Source organism: Glycine max, chromosome 1 (assembly GCF_000004515.6).
Source record: "Glycine max cultivar Williams 82 chromosome 1, Glycine_max_v4.0, whole genome shotgun sequence".
In the NCBI taxonomy this organism is placed as follows: domain Eukaryota; kingdom Viridiplantae; phylum Streptophyta; class Magnoliopsida; order Fabales; family Fabaceae; genus Glycine; species Glycine max.
In genome coordinates this window covers 1,158,754-1,181,111 of record NC_016088.4, presented here as the reverse complement: position 1 = coordinate 1,181,111, position 22,358 = coordinate 1,158,754, and the positions used below count along the sequence as shown (strand labels likewise).

The 22,358-nt window shown below is 30.1% G+C and overlaps 2 protein-coding genes across 3 annotated transcripts; one reads left to right on the top strand and one right to left on the bottom strand.

The window, feature by feature from the left end:
* The first annotated feature begins 8,998 nt into the window (after positions 1 to 8,998).
* LOC100807640 (uncharacterized) lies at positions 8,999 to 14,361 on the top strand. 2 transcript variants are annotated; one of them, XM_003516859.5, is made up of 7 exons: positions 8,999 to 9,293; positions 9,415 to 9,615; positions 10,191 to 10,469; positions 11,381 to 11,483; positions 12,770 to 12,888; positions 13,001 to 13,126; positions 13,328 to 14,361. In XM_003516859.5, the coding sequence occupies exons 1-7, from the start codon at positions 9,105 to 9,107 to the stop codon at positions 14,024 to 14,026; spliced, it is 1,716 nt and encodes a 571-aa protein (XP_003516907.1). In that variant the 5' UTR covers positions 8,999 to 9,104; the 3' UTR covers positions 14,027 to 14,361. The 2 variants fall into 2 exon arrangements, with proteins under 2 accessions (XP_003516907.1, XP_014621345.1); XM_014765859.2 differs by having other exon boundaries at positions 9,152 to 9,293; positions 9,409 to 9,615.
* A 755-nt stretch (positions 14,362 to 15,116) lies between these two features.
* LOC102662991 (putative disease resistance protein RGA3) lies at positions 15,117 to 20,509 on the bottom strand. Its single transcript, XM_006572886.4, has 2 exons — positions 15,878 to 20,509; positions 15,117 to 15,449 (listed from the first exon to the last, which is right to left on the bottom strand). The coding sequence occupies exon 1, from the start codon at positions 19,255 to 19,257 to the stop codon at positions 15,982 to 15,984; it is 3,276 nt and encodes a 1,091-aa protein (XP_006572949.1). The 5' UTR covers positions 19,258 to 20,509; the 3' UTR covers positions 15,117 to 15,449; positions 15,878 to 15,981.
* Positions 20,510 to 22,358: the final 1,849 nt, after the last annotated feature.

Genomic DNA, 22,358 nt, shown 5'->3' with positions numbered 1-22,358 from the left:
ATCGGGGGTGTTATATGATGCAAAGGTACCGATCAAGCTAAAGGGAAAGTTTTATCAGACTGCGGTAAGACCGGCGATTTTGTATGGAACAGAATGTTGGACGGTCAAGAGCCATACATGAGAATAAAGTAGGTGTAGCGGAGATGAGGATGTTGTGATGGATGTGTGGTAAGACTCGACAGGATAAAATTAGAAACGAAGCTATTAGTAGAGTAGGGTTGGAGTAGCGCCTATTGTAGAGAAGATGGTGGAAAATAGACTTAGGTGGTTTGGGCTATGTAGTAGAGAAGACCGGTAGACTCTGTAGTGAGGAGAGTAAACCAGATGGAGAGAAGACAAACTATTCGAGGCAGAGGAAGACCCAAAAAGACTATAAGAGAGGTTATAAAAAAGGATCTCGAAATTAATGATTTGGATAGAAGTATGGTACTTGATAGAACATTATGGCGGAAGTTGATCCATGTAGCCGACCCCACCTAATGGGATAAGGCGTTGTTGTTGTTGTTGGATTAAAAAATCCAACCACACGTGATTGAGTTGCTGGGTCCTGAACGGCTGATCACTCCTTATACAAAAGGAACACTATTCTATGAAAGGTCTACATAAAGGCAATTCAAAGTGATATCTTAATAATTATAATAAATTAGAGTAATTGAAAATAATATAAAATTTATCGAATAGTAAATTAGAGTATCTTAGTCTAAATTTAATTTTTAATCTACGTGTAATCAAATATGTAGGGGGAAAAGTGGAAAAATGTTGTTTTTAAATTATCTACCACGTTTTAATTAGATGAAAAACAAAAGAAAAATTCTGGTAATAAGTAACTTTAAATCTGTGCTTGGTTTTTCGTTTGGCTCAACCAAGCACGATTTTGGTATGCATAAATTATGAGACACTTCATTAAATTTATTTTGCTTTTGACTATAAAACTGCATTTCCTTGTACACCAACATATTTTTAAAGTTGACGAGAACTTTACCTTTGTTTTTTAGGTCATCGATGATACTTATTTATTTTATTGAATTAAAAAACATATTACGTGAAATGAGTATGTTTGACACAGTGATTTTATAACTTAGAAGGATGATGATTGTTATATTTAGTACATATTTTATCATTAACAAATAACAAAAGATAAAATGAAAAGAGTAGAAAATAAAATATGAAATAAGTTGTGCAGAAGAAACGGAGATAAAACAATTTATAAAATAGCTATAATAAATTTGAGTAAGGATTTAACAAAGTTTAATAGATAAATTAAGTTATAAAATAGAAAAATAAAGAATGCCAAAGTTATAAGGAGACATTATTTAAATAAAGAAATAAAGAACAAGAGAAGCAACTGTATAATAAAAATCACTTCCATTATTTAAATATAAAAATGATAATATCATATATAATATTACATATTACATATAACTGTTTGCTATTTTTATATATATACAAATATTAATATGTATCTCAAAATTAAAAGAATAACTTTTAATATCTCATTTTTATGTTAAATATCTTCTGACGGCAATGAATCTAACTAGCTAATTTCAATATAAAAAGTGCATTGTTATTTGTTGTTAAAGTTGACGAGATTTCTTTTCCCCGGGTAAACGTCAACGATGCTGCTTATTTTATTGAATTAAGAAAACAACTTCCCACCTGGTGTGAAAAAACAACTACTTAATCAGATGAACAAAAAATCAAATTACGAGAAACGATGCAGGATTAGTAGATGATACTGTAGTTTAATTTTATTTTTCTTTTCCGGATTATTAAACACGAATCATCTGTATCCCTACCAAACATAAGGTTTATTTAAAAATCATCACTTCACACTTTAACTTTAAGAGGTATATTATTTGTTAATTTGCGTCCGGGAAAAACTACTGCCTCTGATAAACCTTCAATTTAACTTTATTTTGGCCGCCTAAATTGATCACATGTATGACACATGTGTATTAATAATCTATAATAATAAAAATTATTCACATATTTGATTAAATAATTTTATTCTTAAATTATTTATTAAATTTTAAAATTTTCTTTTATCTTATATTAAATTTTTATCATTTTTATATATTTTTTTATTCTGTCATTTTTTATTAACTATATTTAATTTTTATTTTTTATTATTTAAAAACTTTAAAGAGGTACTGATAGTCTTTTTTCCCTAGTTATATATAATGAGAATATATAACATGTTTTAACGTATATATTTTTATATTCATTTTATTCTTATGATTATATTCATTATTTGTTTTTTATTCCTATAATTACCTTTATAAATCACTCATTAAATTCTTTTACGTTTCTTTTTATTTTAAAAAATAAAAAAATGAGCACCAAATATCTGTTTTTTTTCTTCTAATGTTTAATAAATTAGTAACCCATAAAATAGTTCATTATTATTCGAGTTAATTAAGCAAGTGAAAGATTTTTTTTTTTTTTTTTGAAGGGGCCAAACAATTATTGTATTAAGCAAAATATGAATGAGTCACAAGATGTGCCACATATCCATGCACGAAAATACAAGGGTAAATATGAGAACGACAACCCCACATTAACCTCTCCTCACCAGAATCTCATACAAACCCATATGCCTCATTACAAGTATTTACATATAAAAAAACAGACTCTGGATCACATTGCATACCTTTAATTAAAAACCATGTACTGCGTTCCTATGCTTCCATATTGTCCATATATAGATAAAGATATCCATACTGATCACAAAGCCATTTTATGCTTTGCACCAAGTGTTGCTCCATGTCCCTCCATCTCATCTACCAACATTCACAATCTTCCCACTTTTTTGCTCTGAATTAAGAAATAAACTATTGAACTTTGAGAAGAAACTTTCACTGTTATATTTAAAATTAAATTAAATACAAAAATTCACCCCAAAAAATAGTTAAAACCAAAAATACGTTTCGTGCCTTTCTATTTGTTGCTGGATTTGTCAAGCAGGATGTTCTCCTAAGGAAGAGAAGACCTCGGGTACGTTTGGGTTCTTATAATTTTTTCCATTGATCAAATTTTAGAAACAATAAAAATAAGAATAAACTGTGTTTTTTATATATATATATCTATTGAGATTGGTTAAAATTGGCTTTACTCTTAATTACATTTGAAAATTGATTATTTTAATTAGTCTTCATATTTCTCATATATAGTTGTTGTAGTTGATCTTATACTTTATTTTAATTTGACAAAGGACCAAATGTCCAAATCTATCAAATGTCAAAAAATATAAAGAATAAAACCACAATAAAAATGTTGAGATTAAAAGTAATTTTGACAAAAAGACACATATACTACATCCAAAAACTAGCAATTAACATGCTATAAATCTTATTTTTCATTTTGAAGTACATCTATTTTAAAGATGCGTTCGAATTTAACAAACCTTCTGGATAGGGTTGATCATTGCCTTGCTCCATCTTATGATTGAAGGAACTTTTTTCCTCCAACAGTAATGAATTCTGTAGGTGCTTTTATGTCCACAACAAAAACATAGGTTGGCATAATTCACCTATTCGATGTCAGGAATTCACATTTACAAAGAGTCCAAGCGAAAAAAGCCACTCTTGTTCAGTACGTGTTGTCTCCCACTACACATCTTATGCCCCCTCCACGTTACGTTTGTTAATTTCATTGAAGACATATATCTTATTACAAGACTAGTACTTTGTATTGCCTCTTTGTGTGTTCCTTCCAAGTTCCAAGTTCCAACTTCTAGAGCAATAACCAGCAGAGATTTTCTTTAAAAACAAAATTAATTTTAATCTTCTATTAGAATTTATTGTCATCATCTGGAAACAAATTTTATCCCAAGAGACACACGAAAGGGCAATATCCTCAATTTTATTTTATTTTTTAGTTATACACACATATATAGATAGATAAATGTAAATGTGCAGAGAAAGCAGTAAAAAAAACATGTATAAAAAAAGAACATATTAATTGACAATTTTTATTGTTGTGAAAAATGATAAATACACATCTTTATCTATAATCATATATGAATAATTAAGATTAAATTTTAGTTAATAGTCATACATGATTATTTTAAAAACCATGTATTTATCTTTGAGAAGTATGAGCAACACATCTCCTAACTCATTCTTTCTAAGATGTTAAATTTATTAAAAATGATAAATTACGAGTGAAATTCATTCTATAAGGAATTAAACCTATATAATTCTGTAATAGTAAATAGTATACTACTAGTATTTTCCTTGATTTTTTAATCTTGACCATTCAAATATAATCTAATGATCAATAATTGTAGTTCTCATTTCTTACAATAACAACAACTGTTATTAATATTTTTTTATTTTTATCTAAATTTGAAGAACATTTATACAATACACTGAAAAAATAGGGTTAAATATATTTTTTTATTAATGTTATTTCTTCATTTTATGTTTTAATTCCTATATTTTGGAAGTTTAGTTTTTTGTCCTTATGTATGGTTTCATATTTTTGTGTTTGAGAGAAATAAAAGTGAAATTGAAAGAAACAATACTGTGAGGTTGTTTAGTTTAGATGAAAGGAGACGAAAGAAATTAATTTAAAAATAAAAATCTTATTTTATTCTTATTTACAACATTTAACCTGAAACAGTCGATTATCAAATATAGGACAACCATTTATCAAATAGAAACCATACATTATAATCTGTTATGAAATATAAACCCAACTATATCGATGAGTACGCTCGGTATATTTTTGCAGCACAACCGATTATTAAAATGTAACAACTGATTACCAAATTAAGATTTAATTGATACACACTAATAGTATAAAGATTTTTTACACCATTAACCTATTATAAGATGTCATATCTTCAAAAAGTTGGAGTCTTAGACTTATATAATTATCTTATAAGTCATGCATACTATGAATTATAATGGATTAATTGTGTTTACATGTTTACAATGACAATGTATAATAATTAAACTTGAAATCCTTTTAAGGATAATTTACCACTTTTACATTTATTTTCTTCTATATTTCACTTATGCTAAATTACTCCAATTTTTGATTGTGATATCTCTATTTTCATTTTTCTCTCTCAAGTCGAAAGCTGTTTTATTGACAAGAATAGATCTAGAAATGTATCGAAGGTGGAGCAAATTTTTCATTATATAATTATTTAAATATTTAAATTTTAATAAATAATTAATTATTACTATGAAAATATTTATTAATTTTACATATAAAATAAAAATTGATTTTTTTATTTCAAACAATTATTTGTTTCTCCTCTATTACTGATAAAAAAAAACTTCCTTTCAAAAATTGTTGTCAATATATATATTATCAGAATATTTGGTTATTGTAAAAAATGAAAATAATAAATAAACATTAGACCATATTTAAGTGATGAAAAAAGTTTAAAAAATCTCCATTATAATTTTAAGTAGTCATACGACTACTATTAACTAGTAATTTTCACTATCCATATATAATTATATGATTTAAATTTACAACTCTTATTTATCATAATAACTAAAAATTCTCACAATAGTTACCCTTATATATATATATATATATATATATATATATATATATATATAAATTCCTTCACTTTAAAAACAATTTGGTGGGGATCATGATCCAATGACCATTGCAGATTTATTTCAATTATTTGCCATCCTTAGGCATAAAAACAAACAAAAAGTATGACATCAGACATTAAACGTAATACACTTGACTACAAATGACGAATGACCCTTATGAAACCCAGCTCAACCGTTTAATACACGCGCATGTTCAAACAACAATATATGTACACAATTCTGCCCAATTATTGGATTATAACGCCAAATATATCTGATTGGAAATGCAGTACACATCAGATAAGGAACAGTCAACAGTCCATGCATATGCCTGTTGCCAATTCCTTTCTAGGATAAAACTTACTATTAATTTGCATTTACTAAGATAGTTAGTTAGTATTATTTAATTTTAGCATTCTCATTTTAAAATAATTTTTTTTTCTAAAATATTATTTTTTAAATTTTGATATAGAAAGAAAAACAATATGAACACCTTATGCCAGTATAGTGTTGATCTCAATAATATTCTGTTTGCTTGTTTAAAATAAAGAGAAATAATTTGAAAATAAAACCTCTGAAAGATATTTTTAAATTTATCTCATTAAAGAAGGTAAAATTAATTTTGATTTGCTTATATTTGAAACTACCACTTAAGACATTTTGTTGTTTATATTTGAGACAAAAGTATACAACAATACGGCATTAGATATATATATATAGGTGGTTGCAGTGGATGTTGAATGAGTGCTGATAAAATAGATTTTGAATGAAATTAAATTTGATTAAAATTGATTTTGGAGTGATATCATTTATATATGAATATTTTTATCATAAAAACAAGTTATAAGTAAAAATTAGTTAGTTTTTTATCTAATACAAAAGTTATCCAAAGTTTTCTTCAATAAATTTTTTAACTTAAAAAAAGTTACTCAAAATTATTTGATCTGAGAAATAATTTTGAACCTAACATCAATTCTAGATTCTTCTCTTATGTGAAACTAACAACTATAAAAATTTATCCAATATTAATTTTAGACTTAAAATTAATTCTTTAACATTCAACCAAAATACATTCAATGTAAATATATTTTCCTGTTGTGAGGATTAATTGATGATTAATATATATATTAGTTAATTAAATAAAAATAACTAAGTAAAAAAATAAAATTATAAATTCCATTATATAAATTTAAAAAAAAAATTAAAATTATTAATATATCCTAAAAGGATGTGATTCTTACCCTGACATAAGGATCTTATGGGTGTTGTAATATATAAATATTTTTTGAGTTTTAGACTCTTGAAAAATTTGGAGGACTCAATTCACTTAAATAGCTTATAAAAATCTAAAATAATCTAGGATTGTCGGTTGTTTCCCGGACAATTATTGACAGGGCCTTATCCAGTGCGGGCGTTATTTTCTGATTAAAATGCCAATCATTATTTCTTATCCTCCATATGGATCAGATCAACCAACCATAGACCCAAAACAGGGCACAACCCATTGTACGAATCCCATATTGAGCACCCTTTTATTTTTTTTTTCTTATATTTAGAGTTTTTCTTAAAAAAAAATAAGAATTTTACTTTCATAATAAAAAGTGCAAAATAGTTTAAAACCTTATCCAATCTCAAATCACCGCCGATATGATCTTTAAAATTATTATTATAAAAATTAACATATTTATTATATATAATAATTTGTGATCCAAGTAGAAAATTATTTTATATTATTGGTATAAAATTATTTTTTCTCTTTTAAAAATGTTAGGCAAAGTTATATAAAAAAATAAGTCTTGCACTTAAATTTTTCTTTTTTTCCTCATAAAAATTTAATTGATGACCAATAAAGAAACTGATTTTTTAATTTCAAAAAGACTTTTAAGTTAAAATTGTCTAACAGGTTATTTTTTAAAACTTATTTTAAAACTTATTTTACAATTTTAAGATAGATGGACAAATATAGCCTTTTATTAATTCTTAATTTGTAATAGAGGATTTTAAAATCAACTACTAACTATTCCACGGTTTTAAAAAACAATTATGGAAGAAAATTCAAATGAAACTACAAAAAATGTGGGTCGTAGCTTTCGAAGTCCAAACTCTAGTGTTAATCTTGCTAAACTGATGCAAAGGTTCAACTCTCTCTCTCTCTCTCTCTGTGTGTTAAAAAGGTGAAACAATTTAGAATTGATTTAAATCGTCACAAATTTCAAATTAGCGTCGTTGTTGTGTCTATTATGTTTGAAAGCTTCATGAATAGCGTTGGCATAAATTTTGTCTATAGATCTTTCTCTTGTTAACTTTTTAACGTACTACCTTTATTACATGTCTCGTAAGTATATGAAATCTTTGCTATCTAGAGTTATATTGGACTTAGATTAGTCATTTAATGACAATTATTGGTGGATTGGTCTTGTAAATTTTGATGCTTGAATTTTATGTTTGATTTTTTTCCCCTTGTTATTGCTTGTATATTGTTCCATTTTTTTAAAGAAAAAATATTTAATCTGTGACAATTGAGAAAAGGAAAAGTGTTGGAGTGTGAGTTGAAAGAAAACTAGTATTAATTTTCTTTCTTCCCAATCGTGCCAATTTGAAATGATTGAATATCTATTGGGAAGATTGATGATTAAGCATTGGTCTTACATATTGATGCTTAATTAGGAGGACCTCAAGTTGTTTTTGAAGTGCTTCGAAAGGTCATTAGATGGAGAGATTGAATAGTTATATTTGATTGGTTATGATTATTTTTTGCGCAAATAAAAAAACTTTTGATATATTTCCCTCAAGTTTTGGCTTATATATCAGAAGTTATTTAGAAGCAAGAAAGTCTTTTCTTTAACTTAGAAATGACAATAATATTAAGGTGCACATCAGATTTCTTAAAATTTCAAATTCTGTTTTGTACAAATTTTGATTTTTATTCTTTTCTTAACACTTTGTTGCTTCTGAAGTTATAAAACTATTTGAAAAACCTTTTAATGTTTGTACTAAGTCAAGTTTGTTTATTTCATATTTTAATTATAATACTATATATATATATATATATAAGTATTTATTTGTTATAAATTTTAGTTATATAAAATAACATGGCTAAATATTTTTCATCTTTATAAAATAGAAAAAAATTCATATTTTATCTCTATAAAAAGTCTCATTCTTTCTTTTCATTTTTTGATCTCGTAAAATTAAAATGCATAATATTTATCCCACAAGAAAATTCAGATAAATTTAAATATAGTGCAACAATTTGGAAAATAATATTAGATAATAATATTAGATAATTCAGGATGACTACTTCTTTCAAAGGAGTTGTGGAGCTATTGAATGAACAACCCTAAACCTTAAAAGAATATTTTAGGGTGTGTTTCTAGAACTCTTTCTACAATTATTTACCAAAAAACCAAGCTTCTTGTGTCCTATAATAAGGCCACACTCACCTTGGCACTTGAGACTCCAACACCACCTAAATCTTTGTTCTTTCTTGTTCCATTTTCCCAAACTTCCTTCACTCTCTGTTTGCTTTCTCAATTTTGGAAAATGATAACGTCGATAGTGGTTAGGAAGGCCGCCGGAAAGCTTGAAAAGAGGCCAGCCGAGGCGCCCAAAACATTGATGGACACAGTTCTTACGTTAGCAGAAGCCATAAGGTTCGGTTACGCCGAGACACTGGGCAAATGGCACCTCTTGGACTTGCCAAGAGCCATCCTTTACTCTGTCATGGACAAGGTCCATTTTCCAACTTCTTAATACTTTTCCATTTTTCCCTTCAAATTTTTCCTCTTGTCATTGTATATGCTACATTGAATTTGAAAGTGGAGTGCCCTTATTGGGTGTGACGTAGTTGTAGGGTAAGAAAACAGTTGCAGTTGAATGCGCTGAAAGAAGTGACTGTGTACAACTGAAAGACCCCGAATTATTAAAGGAGTTATATGAGCTCAAAAAATGCTTGACACAGACCATGCTTTTCAGCAAAAAACGTTTTCGTGCCTTTTTATTTGCTGCTGGATTTGTCAAGGAGGATGTCCTCCTAAGGAAGAGAAGAGCTCGGGTACGTTTGGGTTCTTGTGAATTTTTTTGCTTGTTTTATATAAACAATGGAAATAAACAAGATATTATTTCTTTTTCTGGAAAAATATGAAAATGTACACGTTGTTTTGAGTGCAATTATTAAGAAGTTTAGGACTGTATTTATAGTCTTGACCAATATAACACATTTTCTATTTTTTAATTTATAAAAAAATAAATAACACTTTACTGTATGTTATGTGGTCTCCTATTTTGGAGTGGAGAGAAGATAGAAAGAAAAAAAATCATCATACATTTTTTTTCATTTCATTTTTATTATGTTAGATTTTATCGTAAAATTAATTGGCATTAAGTGAAACTGTCCAACAAGTATGTAAGCTGTATTCCAAAGAATGAAACAGTTAATGTTAGACTTGAGTATTTTCCTATAAAAGTTAATGAATATCATTACTCAAAAGATCATAGAAAAAGATAAGAAGAGAATGAGGTAGAAATGAGAAGGCCAGAAAGAGAGAATAAGTTTATGAACTAATATAATTTATTTATTTTTTAACTCAGTTTAGTTAACTGAATATTAATTATTATTACTTTTTTCAGATTCTGAAGCCCGCTTTCACAGTTATACTTAATAAAGAATCAAAATGTTTGCTTGTGTTCATCCGAGGAACTCGTAGCATAAAAGACACGCTGACAGATGCAATCGGTGCTCCCGTTTCCTTCAGTCACTTCATTTGCAGTGATGGTGAGCTGAAGAAGAGAGACACGGTTTCAGGACATGGACACCGTGGTATGGTTGCTGCAGCTCGTTGGATTAAAAAGCACTGCACCACTATATTACTTGATGCTCTTCGTCAATACCCCGATTTCCAAATCAAGGTATGGTCATAGCTTGTTACTTAAGTCTTTTGGAAGAACATTGATTATAATGTTCGACTACTAGTAATGAAAAAAATGTTGTATTCCCTTTCTAATTCCATTTCTTCATTTCTAGCTATATATGTTTTCATATTCTTGCTTCAAATTTTCTTAAATTAAAATATTTAAATATATTTTAAATTCCTGATAATTAATTAATTTTTATTTTGGGGCTTTTAATAAATTTTTTCATTTCATTGGATCCTCTAATCATATATCAAAACTTTTATTTCAAGTCTATATTGTTAATTAAATATTAATGTAGCATCTTTTGAACATATTTCCTTAATATATATTAGTCGTTCGAATGATGTCATATTATTTTTTAATAAATAACATAAACTCAAAACAAAAATTTTGATATATCAAAGATTCAATGTATCAAAATGTTTTTATTAGGAATCTAAAATAAAAATTCATCATTAATCATGAATCTAAAATATATTTAAAATAAATTAAAATCATGTATTCTTTTTTATTTAATCATATTTGATTTAACCTATGTTTATTTGACTTTTTTATGATTTTAAATATATTTAAGGTTTCTAATAAATGATTGAATTTTGTTTTAGATTTCTAATAAAAAAAATTGTTATTAAGTTCCAAATATATTAAAATTTTTGTTATGAATTTTTTTTATTAGATAAATGATGATGTGATATCATCATAACCATTGATAATATTAAAAAGATCAATTATAAATATGACATATTATTACTTTAATTAATGACTAATATTTAAAACAAAAATCTTAATATATCATAAACTTAAAAAAATAAAAAAATTATTAAAGATCCATAACAAAATTCAATAATTTATCAAATAATTTAAACATATTTAAATTATATATAATTATAATAATCTTTCCATAGATCGTTGGACACTCGCTTGGTGGTGGTACTGCTGCACTGTTGACATTCATGCTCAGAGAAACAAAACAGTTCGCTTCCTGCACTTGTGTGACATTTGGCCCAGGTATATGAGGCTATACAAATTAATTTCATTTTAATTTTTTTTATTCATAAGAATCATATATATATATATATATATATATATGATATTTATAATAATTCATGTATCATATTTAATCAGATCCTTTGATGTTAACCTCTGTAATTTACATTTAAATATAAATGTTCTAATTTTTTTAATTAAATAACTAATTCAGTAGGTTTTTGTACCCTCTAAATTTCTTAAACCAAAGATGATTTTTGTAACAAGTCTCTTATCGCTTATGCTAAATCCTGGAGGGTTGAATATCTTTTTCGAAGATGACCTTGGTGAAAATCCTCTGGAAAGTTGTGTATTCTTTGATTTCTCAAAATCAAAGATGACCTCAGTCAGAAGCCTATTTGTCTCTTAGGCTCGACATTGGACGGTTGTATATACCCTGTGTTCCCTAAATTGAAGATGTACTATTCTATAGGTTATTCGACCAAACTAGAATAAGAGCCATCCTTAGTCCTAAACCAATTACTTTTACTACCACTTTGTGTCACAATTCAAATGGGTTTGTTTATAGCTGACCTCATGACGGCTTAAGTGCTCGGTCTTCCTCCAAATAGGTTGACCGTGAGGCACAAATGCTTGGTAGATTCAAGGTTTTAAATGCTAAAAATTCCCACATGGATCACGAAAGTGACTTTAACCATTGCATGTGGATAAAACCACCCTTGTGATATCTAACACTACTCGATAATCTGAAGGTAGAGCTCACACTCAAATGCGTTGATTATAGGATATTTTTGGTTGCTCTATGAAGGTATCTCGTGACTGAAACATTTTGGTGCCTACCATGTATGATAATGAAACATTTGCTAATGCCTGGTCATGGTGAGATGAGCATCTTTTTAGGATAACTAGGACCCACAACGGCAGTAATTTTAATTTAAGACTCTATCTGATATTTTAAAAGTTGTGCATTTTAATTTCAGGAATCTATTTCATGTTTTCTAATTCTAAAGACTATTATGACAATGCACACAAATTTAAGACTTTAGGAGGATTTACTCCATTGATTGTATTTGTCCCTCTGAAATCCATAACCTCATTTATTACATCTTACACTTTTCTCTCCTTCTCTTTTAATTGTAAAATTTGTTATACAAATAAGTATTTCTCTATTTAATATATTCATTAAAAGAGATAGATGCAAGATTTCAACCCCGCATATAACGTATGTAAAATCCTTTCTCGAATTTTGTCAATCTTGTAATAATCATTATTGCGAAGTCCTTATTTCACAATTGTAAATTCTGCAGCTGCCTGTATGTCATTCGAGTTAGCCGAATTCGGGAAGCCTTTCATTACTTCCATTATAAATGGTTATGACATCGTGCCTACATTGTCAGGTTCTTCTGTTCATGATTTCGTTGCCGAGGTGCTCAAACTACATTCTCCCAACCTAACATGGTTTAGGCAAATATTAATTTATTTTAATTGCTTAATTTCATTAGGTCACTATATAATATTGATTACATGCATGATTACAGGGTAAGATAAAGCGTAAAAAAATCCTAAATGCTGCTCGTAGCTCTATAACTGCAATTGGATCACGCTTACCATTTGCATCTACTGCTAAAGCCATTGCAGATCATGCAGTAACTCGTGGCACCCAGGTAGCTTCAAGCTCCCTTGTTTACGTTTGATATTTTATTCACTAGACTAAAGAGTTTGCTCTTGCAGTTAATTATTAGCCACACATAATATTAGGAAACCATATATTGATCCGTTAACCTTAAAAAATGCTATGATATTATTAATATATGTACATCTTCAAATTATCTTACATATATAGTTATCCTTATTTATACATAAAGGTTGTGATGAAGAATAAGCAAAAAACTCGGTCACTGTTACCCTGGTCCCGACGTGAGAAAACTGAGGCACTGCCAAGCTCTAAATCAGATAACTTGGCTGAAGCTTGTGGATCATCCGAGACAAGTTGTGGAGTGGTTGAAGAGATAAAAATCTCAGACTCTACGAGTGATGAGTACGATGAATCTAAATCATCTAGTGAGGAATCTGATAATGATGATGATATAGATGAAGAGGAACAAATCATATCTGCCGCTCAGAACGTTACTACTCACACTGCCTGTGATATCTCTGAAAATGATCTGTTGAATGAATTGAAGGAGCTTGAACTAGAGGCACAGGATGATAACCCTAAAATTAATGCTCAGGAAAAAGAAGGAGCCAAGACCAAAGACATCACTGAAGAAGAGATCAATGATCAGGTTGTTGATACCAAAGACAAATTGGATACACATCTTTATCCTCCGGGAAGGATCATGCATATTATCCCTTCACCTTCGTCTGAAAATAATTCTAATTCATCAAACCATAATAGTTCTGAAGAGAAAGAGGTCTACTTATATGAAACGCCTAGACAGCTATATGGCAAGCTAAGACTTTCAAGAGGGATGATAATTGATCATCTCACGAGGAACTATCTGAAGGTGTTACAACAATTAATCAATCAACTAGAGAAAGAGAAGTCCCATTATGGTGGATGATATGAGCCAGAGAATTAATAGCAAATGAAATGATATTAGGTATCAATTGGCTCGTAAAGCATATTAGAATTAAAATTCGGCCTCTTGCTCTAATTATCATGTTTGTTGTGTGCATTACAATTGTAATTCTACGTAAGTCTTTGCCTAGCACTTTGTCATGGTGCTTTTGTTTTGGTGGGTAGGTGTTCTAAGTAGAAGATTCGTTGGTCGGGGTGATGTGACTAGGGGAAGGGGGCTTGGTGTTTGTCGTTTTTCTAGTATGGGAAATTATAATGCTTATTAAGGATTTTATATCATTCAAGAATTAAAAGGATAAATAATTAGGCTTGACAAAATAGAGTTTATTTATCTATCTCTACATATCCTGTCAATTTATATAAAATTTAATTCAATCAATTGAATGATTTACACTTTTCTGGTACGAAATAAATTATATCTCTATATAAAATTTTTTTACTCCAATTTAGTAAAATTATTGTAAATTCTCTCTTGTAAAATATTTAACATAATTTCATGTGGAGACCAAATCATTGATTCTCATACAATTAAATAATTGAATAATAATTTATTTTTCTATTGTTTTCAAATCTAATTAACACTCTATAGTTCAAAATCACACCACTCCACACTATGTTGGCTACGTAGTCACGTGTTGATATTTGGATAACTATTTATTTTAAACACTATATTAATAAAAAAAAAAATATTTTCTCTTCCTATTATATCATGGACCCTATAACATTTACATATTTTCTTTTTCTTTTTATTTTTCTTTTTCTCATTCTCTAAGAATCTAATAGCATTGCGGGTGTTAATTTATTTATCTTTTTCCAATAAAATGTAAGTAGTAATTGACTAAACACAACTTTATAACCTTGTGTATTACGAATAAAAATTATTAGACAACTGATAAATAAATAATCTTTTAGAAATAAAATGCATGCAATGAGAGTATCCAAAGTGGTATTTGAAAAGCGTAGTAGAAGTATAATGTTGTTGAGTATTTCAAAAACATTTATTGCAGTGTTTGCAATGAATCACAATGGTTAAGCAGAGAAGCATATTGAATATTCAACCAATCTCAAAGAAATTGATTTAAAATTGTCGAAATATTTTCATAGCATTTCAGCAGCAGAAAGTTATTAAACATGTCAGATACACAATTTGTTGGTGGAAAGAAAATATAGAAAATCAAGACTGTTGCACATACTCCTGACCATTAAACAGTCTCCTTCCTTCATATATTCAAGTACTAGTAAGAATGCATTATTTCTTTTTAATATATAAAAATTCCAAAGACATGAAATAAAATATAGATAAACCATTTTAAAAAGAACTGCTGCTTTATAACCACGAGAGAATTGAGTACTGATTCTCCATTATCTTTTTCCTGCATGGTTCTGCGCTCCTTCAAATTTAAAATCTGACAAATAAAACATAGCAATATATATAGTTCAGTGTAAGTACCAGATAAGTATAGAAATATTACTTGTAAAATGTACAACATTTTACACCAAAGAACAGAAAATTAGAAAGAAAAAAAATATTATACAAAATATTTTAAAATATATTTTATGAGAAGAGATGAAATTATATCATTTTGAATAATATTTTTATTAAACTTATTGAAAGTTTATTTTACTTAGATCATATATATAAAATTTTATATGAATCAAAGTTATATCTATATAATTTAATTATTTCTCATATTTAAAAAAATAATATAATTTAAGACAAACAACATTAATAGAAACTCAAAGAATTAATTGTGTTTCCAAGTTTATATGTAAAAAAGTAGGATTCTGTAATAAGGTGGTATTCAAGTGAGACTGCAGTTTGTAATTCACTGACCAAAGCTGAATCATCAGAAGAAATTGCGATTTGTGAGGGAGCATATGATCAGCATATGAAGTGTTAGACGACACTTTTCTTAAGAATGGATCTCTTGATGCATGTCAACCAGTCCTTCCTTGACTCCACAAGTCCCTCAATGCTTGAGAATTCTGCTTCAGCAGGATATTTCTGACATGACCAATTTGTGGCCAATCATCTCCCGTTTCAGGCTGACACCTTGGCAATAACAAGGGACAATCCGTAATGGTCAAGGTATTCAAAGACTTGAGCATTTCTAGTCCTTTGGGAAGTGAACCCAAGTTTTTGCATTCAGAAATCACTAGCTTACACAGCGAGGTGAGCTTGGCCATGCTCTCCGGTAGAAAAGTTAAGGCGGGGCATTCGTAAAGCTCGAGCTCTTCCAAAGAGGTAACATCCTCAACACCCCATGGAAGGGACTTGAGCTTTGGAATTTCCCTTATTGTCAGACATTTGAGGTGTTTCAGACCCTCCCATTCAGTCTTGGATACGTCAAGATCGAGTTTCGGACATCCTTCAATGGTGAGACGCTGCAGCGAGCTCAAAGACTTGAAACCTTCGGGTAGACACTCTAATTCAGAGCAATCTCGAATTAGAAGGTTCTCAAGGGAAATGAAGTTTTTAAGCCAACTCTTTGGCGGAGACTGTGTAATGCGCTCAATTACCATGGACTTCAACTTAGACAGAGGAAGGAAGTCTTTTGATGTTTTAGCATGCACTGTATCCCTCATTGACTTTACGCTGGAATCCACAAGCACCAACTCTTCATCAAGAAAAGGATACAAAGGCATGCAATGCAGATTAGGGCAGCATTGAACATGCAGTTTAGAAATGCAATTAAAGAATGGTCTATCGTCTTCCCACTTTGGAGTTTTCCACCAGCTTTTGAGGTTAGGGCAATCAGAGATTGTAAGTTCCTTCAATGATGGAAAAAATGTAGAGGAAGAGGAGCCTTTAGCATCAGCACTAATGAATTCAAGAGAGTCCAACCTTCTTAGTTCAAGAACCCTAAGGTGTGGGAGGTGATCAAGTGGTGGGATAAATACGCATTTGGGACAATCATTCAAGCTAAACTTAACAAGGCATTGCATTGAAGAAAGCCAATCTGAAAACATGTTACCGTAATACCCCAAAACGCACAACACTTTGAGATTTGGATTTGGCTCAAGACATTCCAGTGATTTTCCGTCTTTGTGATCAACATCATTGCCTTTGTCTTTCTCCTCCTCCTCCTCCTCTTCCTCCTCGTGATCCCATCTTAAAGTCAAACAATTAAGGTGCTTTTTATCTCTCACATACTTATCTTTTTCGTCAGATGCAGACAACTTCAATCGCTCCAGATGCAAAATTTCCAAGTTCCCTCTTAGGCTATTGAGATCCTTAAGGTCTCCCATGTGATGGTTCTTGCTAGGCACAAAAAGTGACAATGTTTGTAGAGAACTCAGCTTCCCTATCCCACGTGGCATGTGAGTGAGATCAAGGCACCCCTCCAAGTAAAGATGCATGAGGCAACTTAGATCCTCCAAGTCCTTCGGCAACTCTTTGAGAACATGACATTGAGAAAGTTTCAACGTTTGCAAGTGGACAAGCTTGGTGATTGAACTAGGAAGCTTCTCTATGCTATTATGGGAAAGATCGAGATACCTTAAGTGCTTTAGTTCCCCAATAGAGCTCGGTACCATCTTAATCCCCAAATCATGGAGATCCAACACGCGAAAACACTTGAACGTGTCAAAGATTTTATCGCAAGTTGACGTGGCCATCTTCACCTCATGTGGAAGCCGAGATTTGTTTGTTTTTCCCAGCAAAAGAATGGTCCTCAGTTTCTTCGCTTTCTCGAACAAAGCCTCAGGAATTCCGCACTGAACATCCAACGCAAAATCAAAGGAAGCTCGCACCACTCTCTCGTGAACTCTTTTCCCATCTGAATCCACTACGATATTCTCGTCCCATGCAACAATCCTCGCCAGTTCATGCATTAAACGGTTCATCTTGTAGCTCTTCACAACACCAAATTCGTCTCTCCCCGTCTCCTCGAAAACGAAAGGAACAAAGTCGTTGAAACACGCCCAGCCAAACTCTTGCGGATCGGAACAAAGGTTCCGAGAAAGAAACCCTTCCGCCATCCAGAGATGAATTAATTTCTCCGCGTCTATCACATAATCTTGAGGAAACAATGAACAATAAACATAGCATAGCTTCTGATGCATGGGAAGTTGGTGGTAGTAGGTAAACTTCAGCTCTTGTAGAAACTCCTCCTTCAACACTGCTTCGGAAAGTGGTGATTCACTACAATTTAGTAACCTTGCTATGGTTATTATCTTCATAGGGACTCCTCCACCGCAATATTCCTTCACTTTCTCCCTTTCAACGCTTTCATTGATGTGATTGCTCGAACCTTGTTCACGAATCTGCTGAAACAGTGACCATGATTCCTCTTGGTTAAGCCCCCGCAAAGCGTACAGCTTAACCGTGCCAGGAATCTTGTAATTGGCAACGAAATTGCTACGTGTGGTTATGAGTATTGCCCCAACAGCTTCCGTTAATCTCTTCCGCAACTTGTGGAGACATTCCTCAACGTTCTCATCTCTCAGATCATCCAGCACAAGAAGGAAGCGGTTTCCCTTCTTAACTGTTCCAGCGACAGGTGTTGCGATGGATTCCACGTCCAAGGTTTCACGGTTTCCATGAACCCAAATTTGTTCCCCAAAATGGGCTTTAACTTGCTCATCCTCACAAACGAGACGAGCAAGTTTAGTTTTCCCTATTCCAGGAACCCCCACAATGGTAACCACAGGAACAACACCGTCTCCTCCACTATTCACAAACTGCTTGAGTTGATTTATGATCTCCTTCTTAACATTTTCTCTGCCAACAGCTACAAGAGTATTCTCAAATTTGGCGACCGTATCCAACAACTTTCTCTCGATGTTCCTTGCTTCTTTGGAGAAGGACAAGTTTTGTGCCTCGGTTAAGAAGCGTTTGAGCTCCTCAGAGGCTTTCTTGACATGGTGCGTGACTTTGAGGCGATGCGCCATGTTTTGGCTGGCTTTGATGAGAGATCTTGTGGCATTGGCAGTGGCACTCTCCTTGTGACGTAGAACCTCAATCAAATCCTCCAAATCGTTGACCACTTCCTTGACCTCGAGTAACCAAGCAAGAACATAGGAATCTTGGGAGTTAATGTTGTTGTTCGCCTTTTGAACCATGTCACGGATCCCTTCGAGATGGTTTTGAAACTGTTGAAGGTCCTTTGCCGAGAGGCGTGTTGCTGGTGGTGCCAGTGAGCATTTTAAGATGTCAGATATGGAATCCACAAGAATAGCTGCATCCATTGATTTGCGCTCTGGTTGTGCCATGAATTCTCTTTGCAAGAAGGCAGAAACTGTTCGTGAGTATTAGAGATTCAGAAAGCAAAGAGTTTGATTTAGTTCCATAATGGAGGATTCTGTTGTCGTCTTATAGTTAACAAAGTATTTCTTTCCTTTAATTATAAGAAATTAAAAATAAACGTGTAGGATTTAAAAAATAAAATAGTATACAGGAAAAGGGACTAAAAAATATATTTTGAAGTATAGAAATTTAAAAAATTATAACTATAAGAAATAAATAATAAGTAATTAAACCTGTTTAAACTTACAGAAATTATATATAAGTATTTCTTTTCTTCTAATAAAGAGTCCAACATTTTTTTAGGTTAACGAATCGTACATTAATATCTAACCTTGTTGGTAAAGTTTTCCATTTTAATTTAAGGAAAACATTTTTTGGTACAAACAAATTTGGGTAAAAACAACACGAATGAATGTCATTGATTGAGAATGTGAAAAAAGAATACAAAGTAACGTAAAAATAGTAATTTTAAAGGACGACCTATCATGTATGGTCTGTTATTTTTCACTATTTGTGCTCTCATTCGTAACAAATGTTTCGTACTAAACAACACTACTCTTAATTTAATTATGGCAAATGCTAACCAAGCATGTAGGATCGCTTGAAGATTGTATAAAAAATTATCAAGCCTGACTACCTCGTTCAAATTCAAAACTTGAGACAATTTTAAAGGTTGTGCAATGGTTAATACACTTAATACAATTGAATGAATTGGTCGATATTGTCTTCACATGAAAAGAAAAAATGCTAGTACAAAATACAATAAATATATGAAAATAGACGGTTTCGTAAATAAAACAATTGTACAACAAGACAACCACTACGCAACAAGCCAACAACTTCATGCAATAAATGAAGACCTGGAACTTTCATCTTTTTATTTTTAGTAAAACCTAGAACTTTCATCTAAACATACGGACATGTAAATCACAATGTTAATCTTTTTCAAACTCTCTATGTGAATCACATGTAAATCACAATGTTAATCTAAACAGACGTACTTTCATCTAAACTTTCAACTATACATTTATTAAGAAGGGGGTACACGTACGGTCTTTCTACTATGAATTGATAATATGTATATATACTAAATTCATAATTCATTTTAAAAGTGAATAATTTAAAACAAACTGGTGATGATCATGAAACAAAGAGCATTGCAGATTTATTTCAATTATTTGCCGTTAACTAATATCCACGGGCATAAAATGATAAAACAAACAAAAAGGATGACATCACACATTAAACGTAATACAATTAGCTACAAGTGGATAATGATCGACCCTTGTGAAAACCAGTCCTGACCGTTTTATACATGCATGTGACATGTTCAGACAATATATACAATCATTTGTTAAAAAGCCCTACCCTTTCAATTATTGGATTATAACAAGCAAATAACACCAAATATAACTGATTGAAAATGCAGTACATCAGTCATCAGATATGTAACAAAAATTAATTGGAGCTGTCCATGCATGCCTGTATAGTCTGTAGCAGCTGTGGTAATTCGTTTCTATATGATAAAATTTATGAAAGCTAGGTAGGCTACAACTTTGAGGACCCCCCGCATTAACGGGTAGCTCTTATCAGCTTACCATTCTGCAATCTTTGCTTGATACTATCACAGTCTCACTCCGGTCTAAAGACAACAGTTCAATCATATAGGGGTACAAGGGTACCCCCCAACCCATGCACAATAAACAACACTGGCCAGAAATTTAAAGGCTATGCCAGTAGCTAGGCTGATCTCAATCTCCCAGATTTTCGAAAGGGATTTCCAACTAATTTACAGCCTCCAAAACTAATTTATGTTTATCAAGAAAAAGTTACCTCATACTTCCTCGTCTCCAATATAAAATAAAAAAATTAACTTACATTTATTTATTAAAAAGTTAATTAATATTATTTAATTATACTAATTACATTTAAAAAGTAAATACTTTTTTCGAACTATCATTCCTTAAAACTTGATGTAATAAAAGAGAGTTATTAAAAATAAAAGCTCAATTAAATGAAAAATAATTTAAAAATAATCTGATTAAATATAATAAAATCAATTAATTAAAATATATTTATATTTGAGACCAACACGCCTGACATGTTTTTCTCATATTTGAGACCTATGAAAGTATTTTTATTTTATTCCCTTTTATCCTCGTTATAAAATTCATTTAACTATTTCATTCACCTAATTTCTTTAGTTGTTTTAGTCTTATATTTTCATTTTCCAAAATAACGTTGTTTTAGAATTTTAAAGTTTAAATAATATTTTTTTTTCCTCAATCAAATATACTCTCATTTAATATATCCACTATTAGTGATGCAAAAATGTAAAAATCAAGATATTAAATAAGAATATTTTAGTCAAAATATAACAATATTTAACTTTCATTAAATATTTTTTAAGTTATGTGTATTAACCTTAAACAACTAAAGAAATGGAATGGAGAGAGTAATTCACTAAAGTTAAAGATAATTAGATAAAGCAGTTAGTAATATTAAAGTTATCTTGAATTTATATATTTTTTCAAAATTATCCTCCACACTAATGAGACGACATACTTTTATTTTTAAAAAATATTTTTTATTTTTTAAATTCTGTTAATGTCATTCATCATTAATATATTTTTTTAAAAGTAAGTTTTCAAAATGAGACATACTTCTCATGTACTACACAGGGACAACTACTCTTCCCACTAAGGATACTCCATGGGAAAAAATATTTAATGTTTCATTAACTTCAAAAACAATAATAAATTTAGAATCTTTTGTAGATCTTCATATAAAATAGAACAAAGAGATTAAAGAATATTATTTCATCTGTCTTATTATAATTGTTATGTAAAAGAAAAAATTGATCCTAAAATGATTGTCATTTTAAATTTTCCATGCAACATTACTTATTTTATTTTACTTATATCCCTTATAATTTTATTGGTGGACAAAAAAATCTATAAATGAATTAATCATGATATAAGATTAATTTTATAAAATTATTATTCTCTTACATCTATTTATTGATTTTTCTTGATCTATGTAAAACAACCTAAAACTATAATTTTAA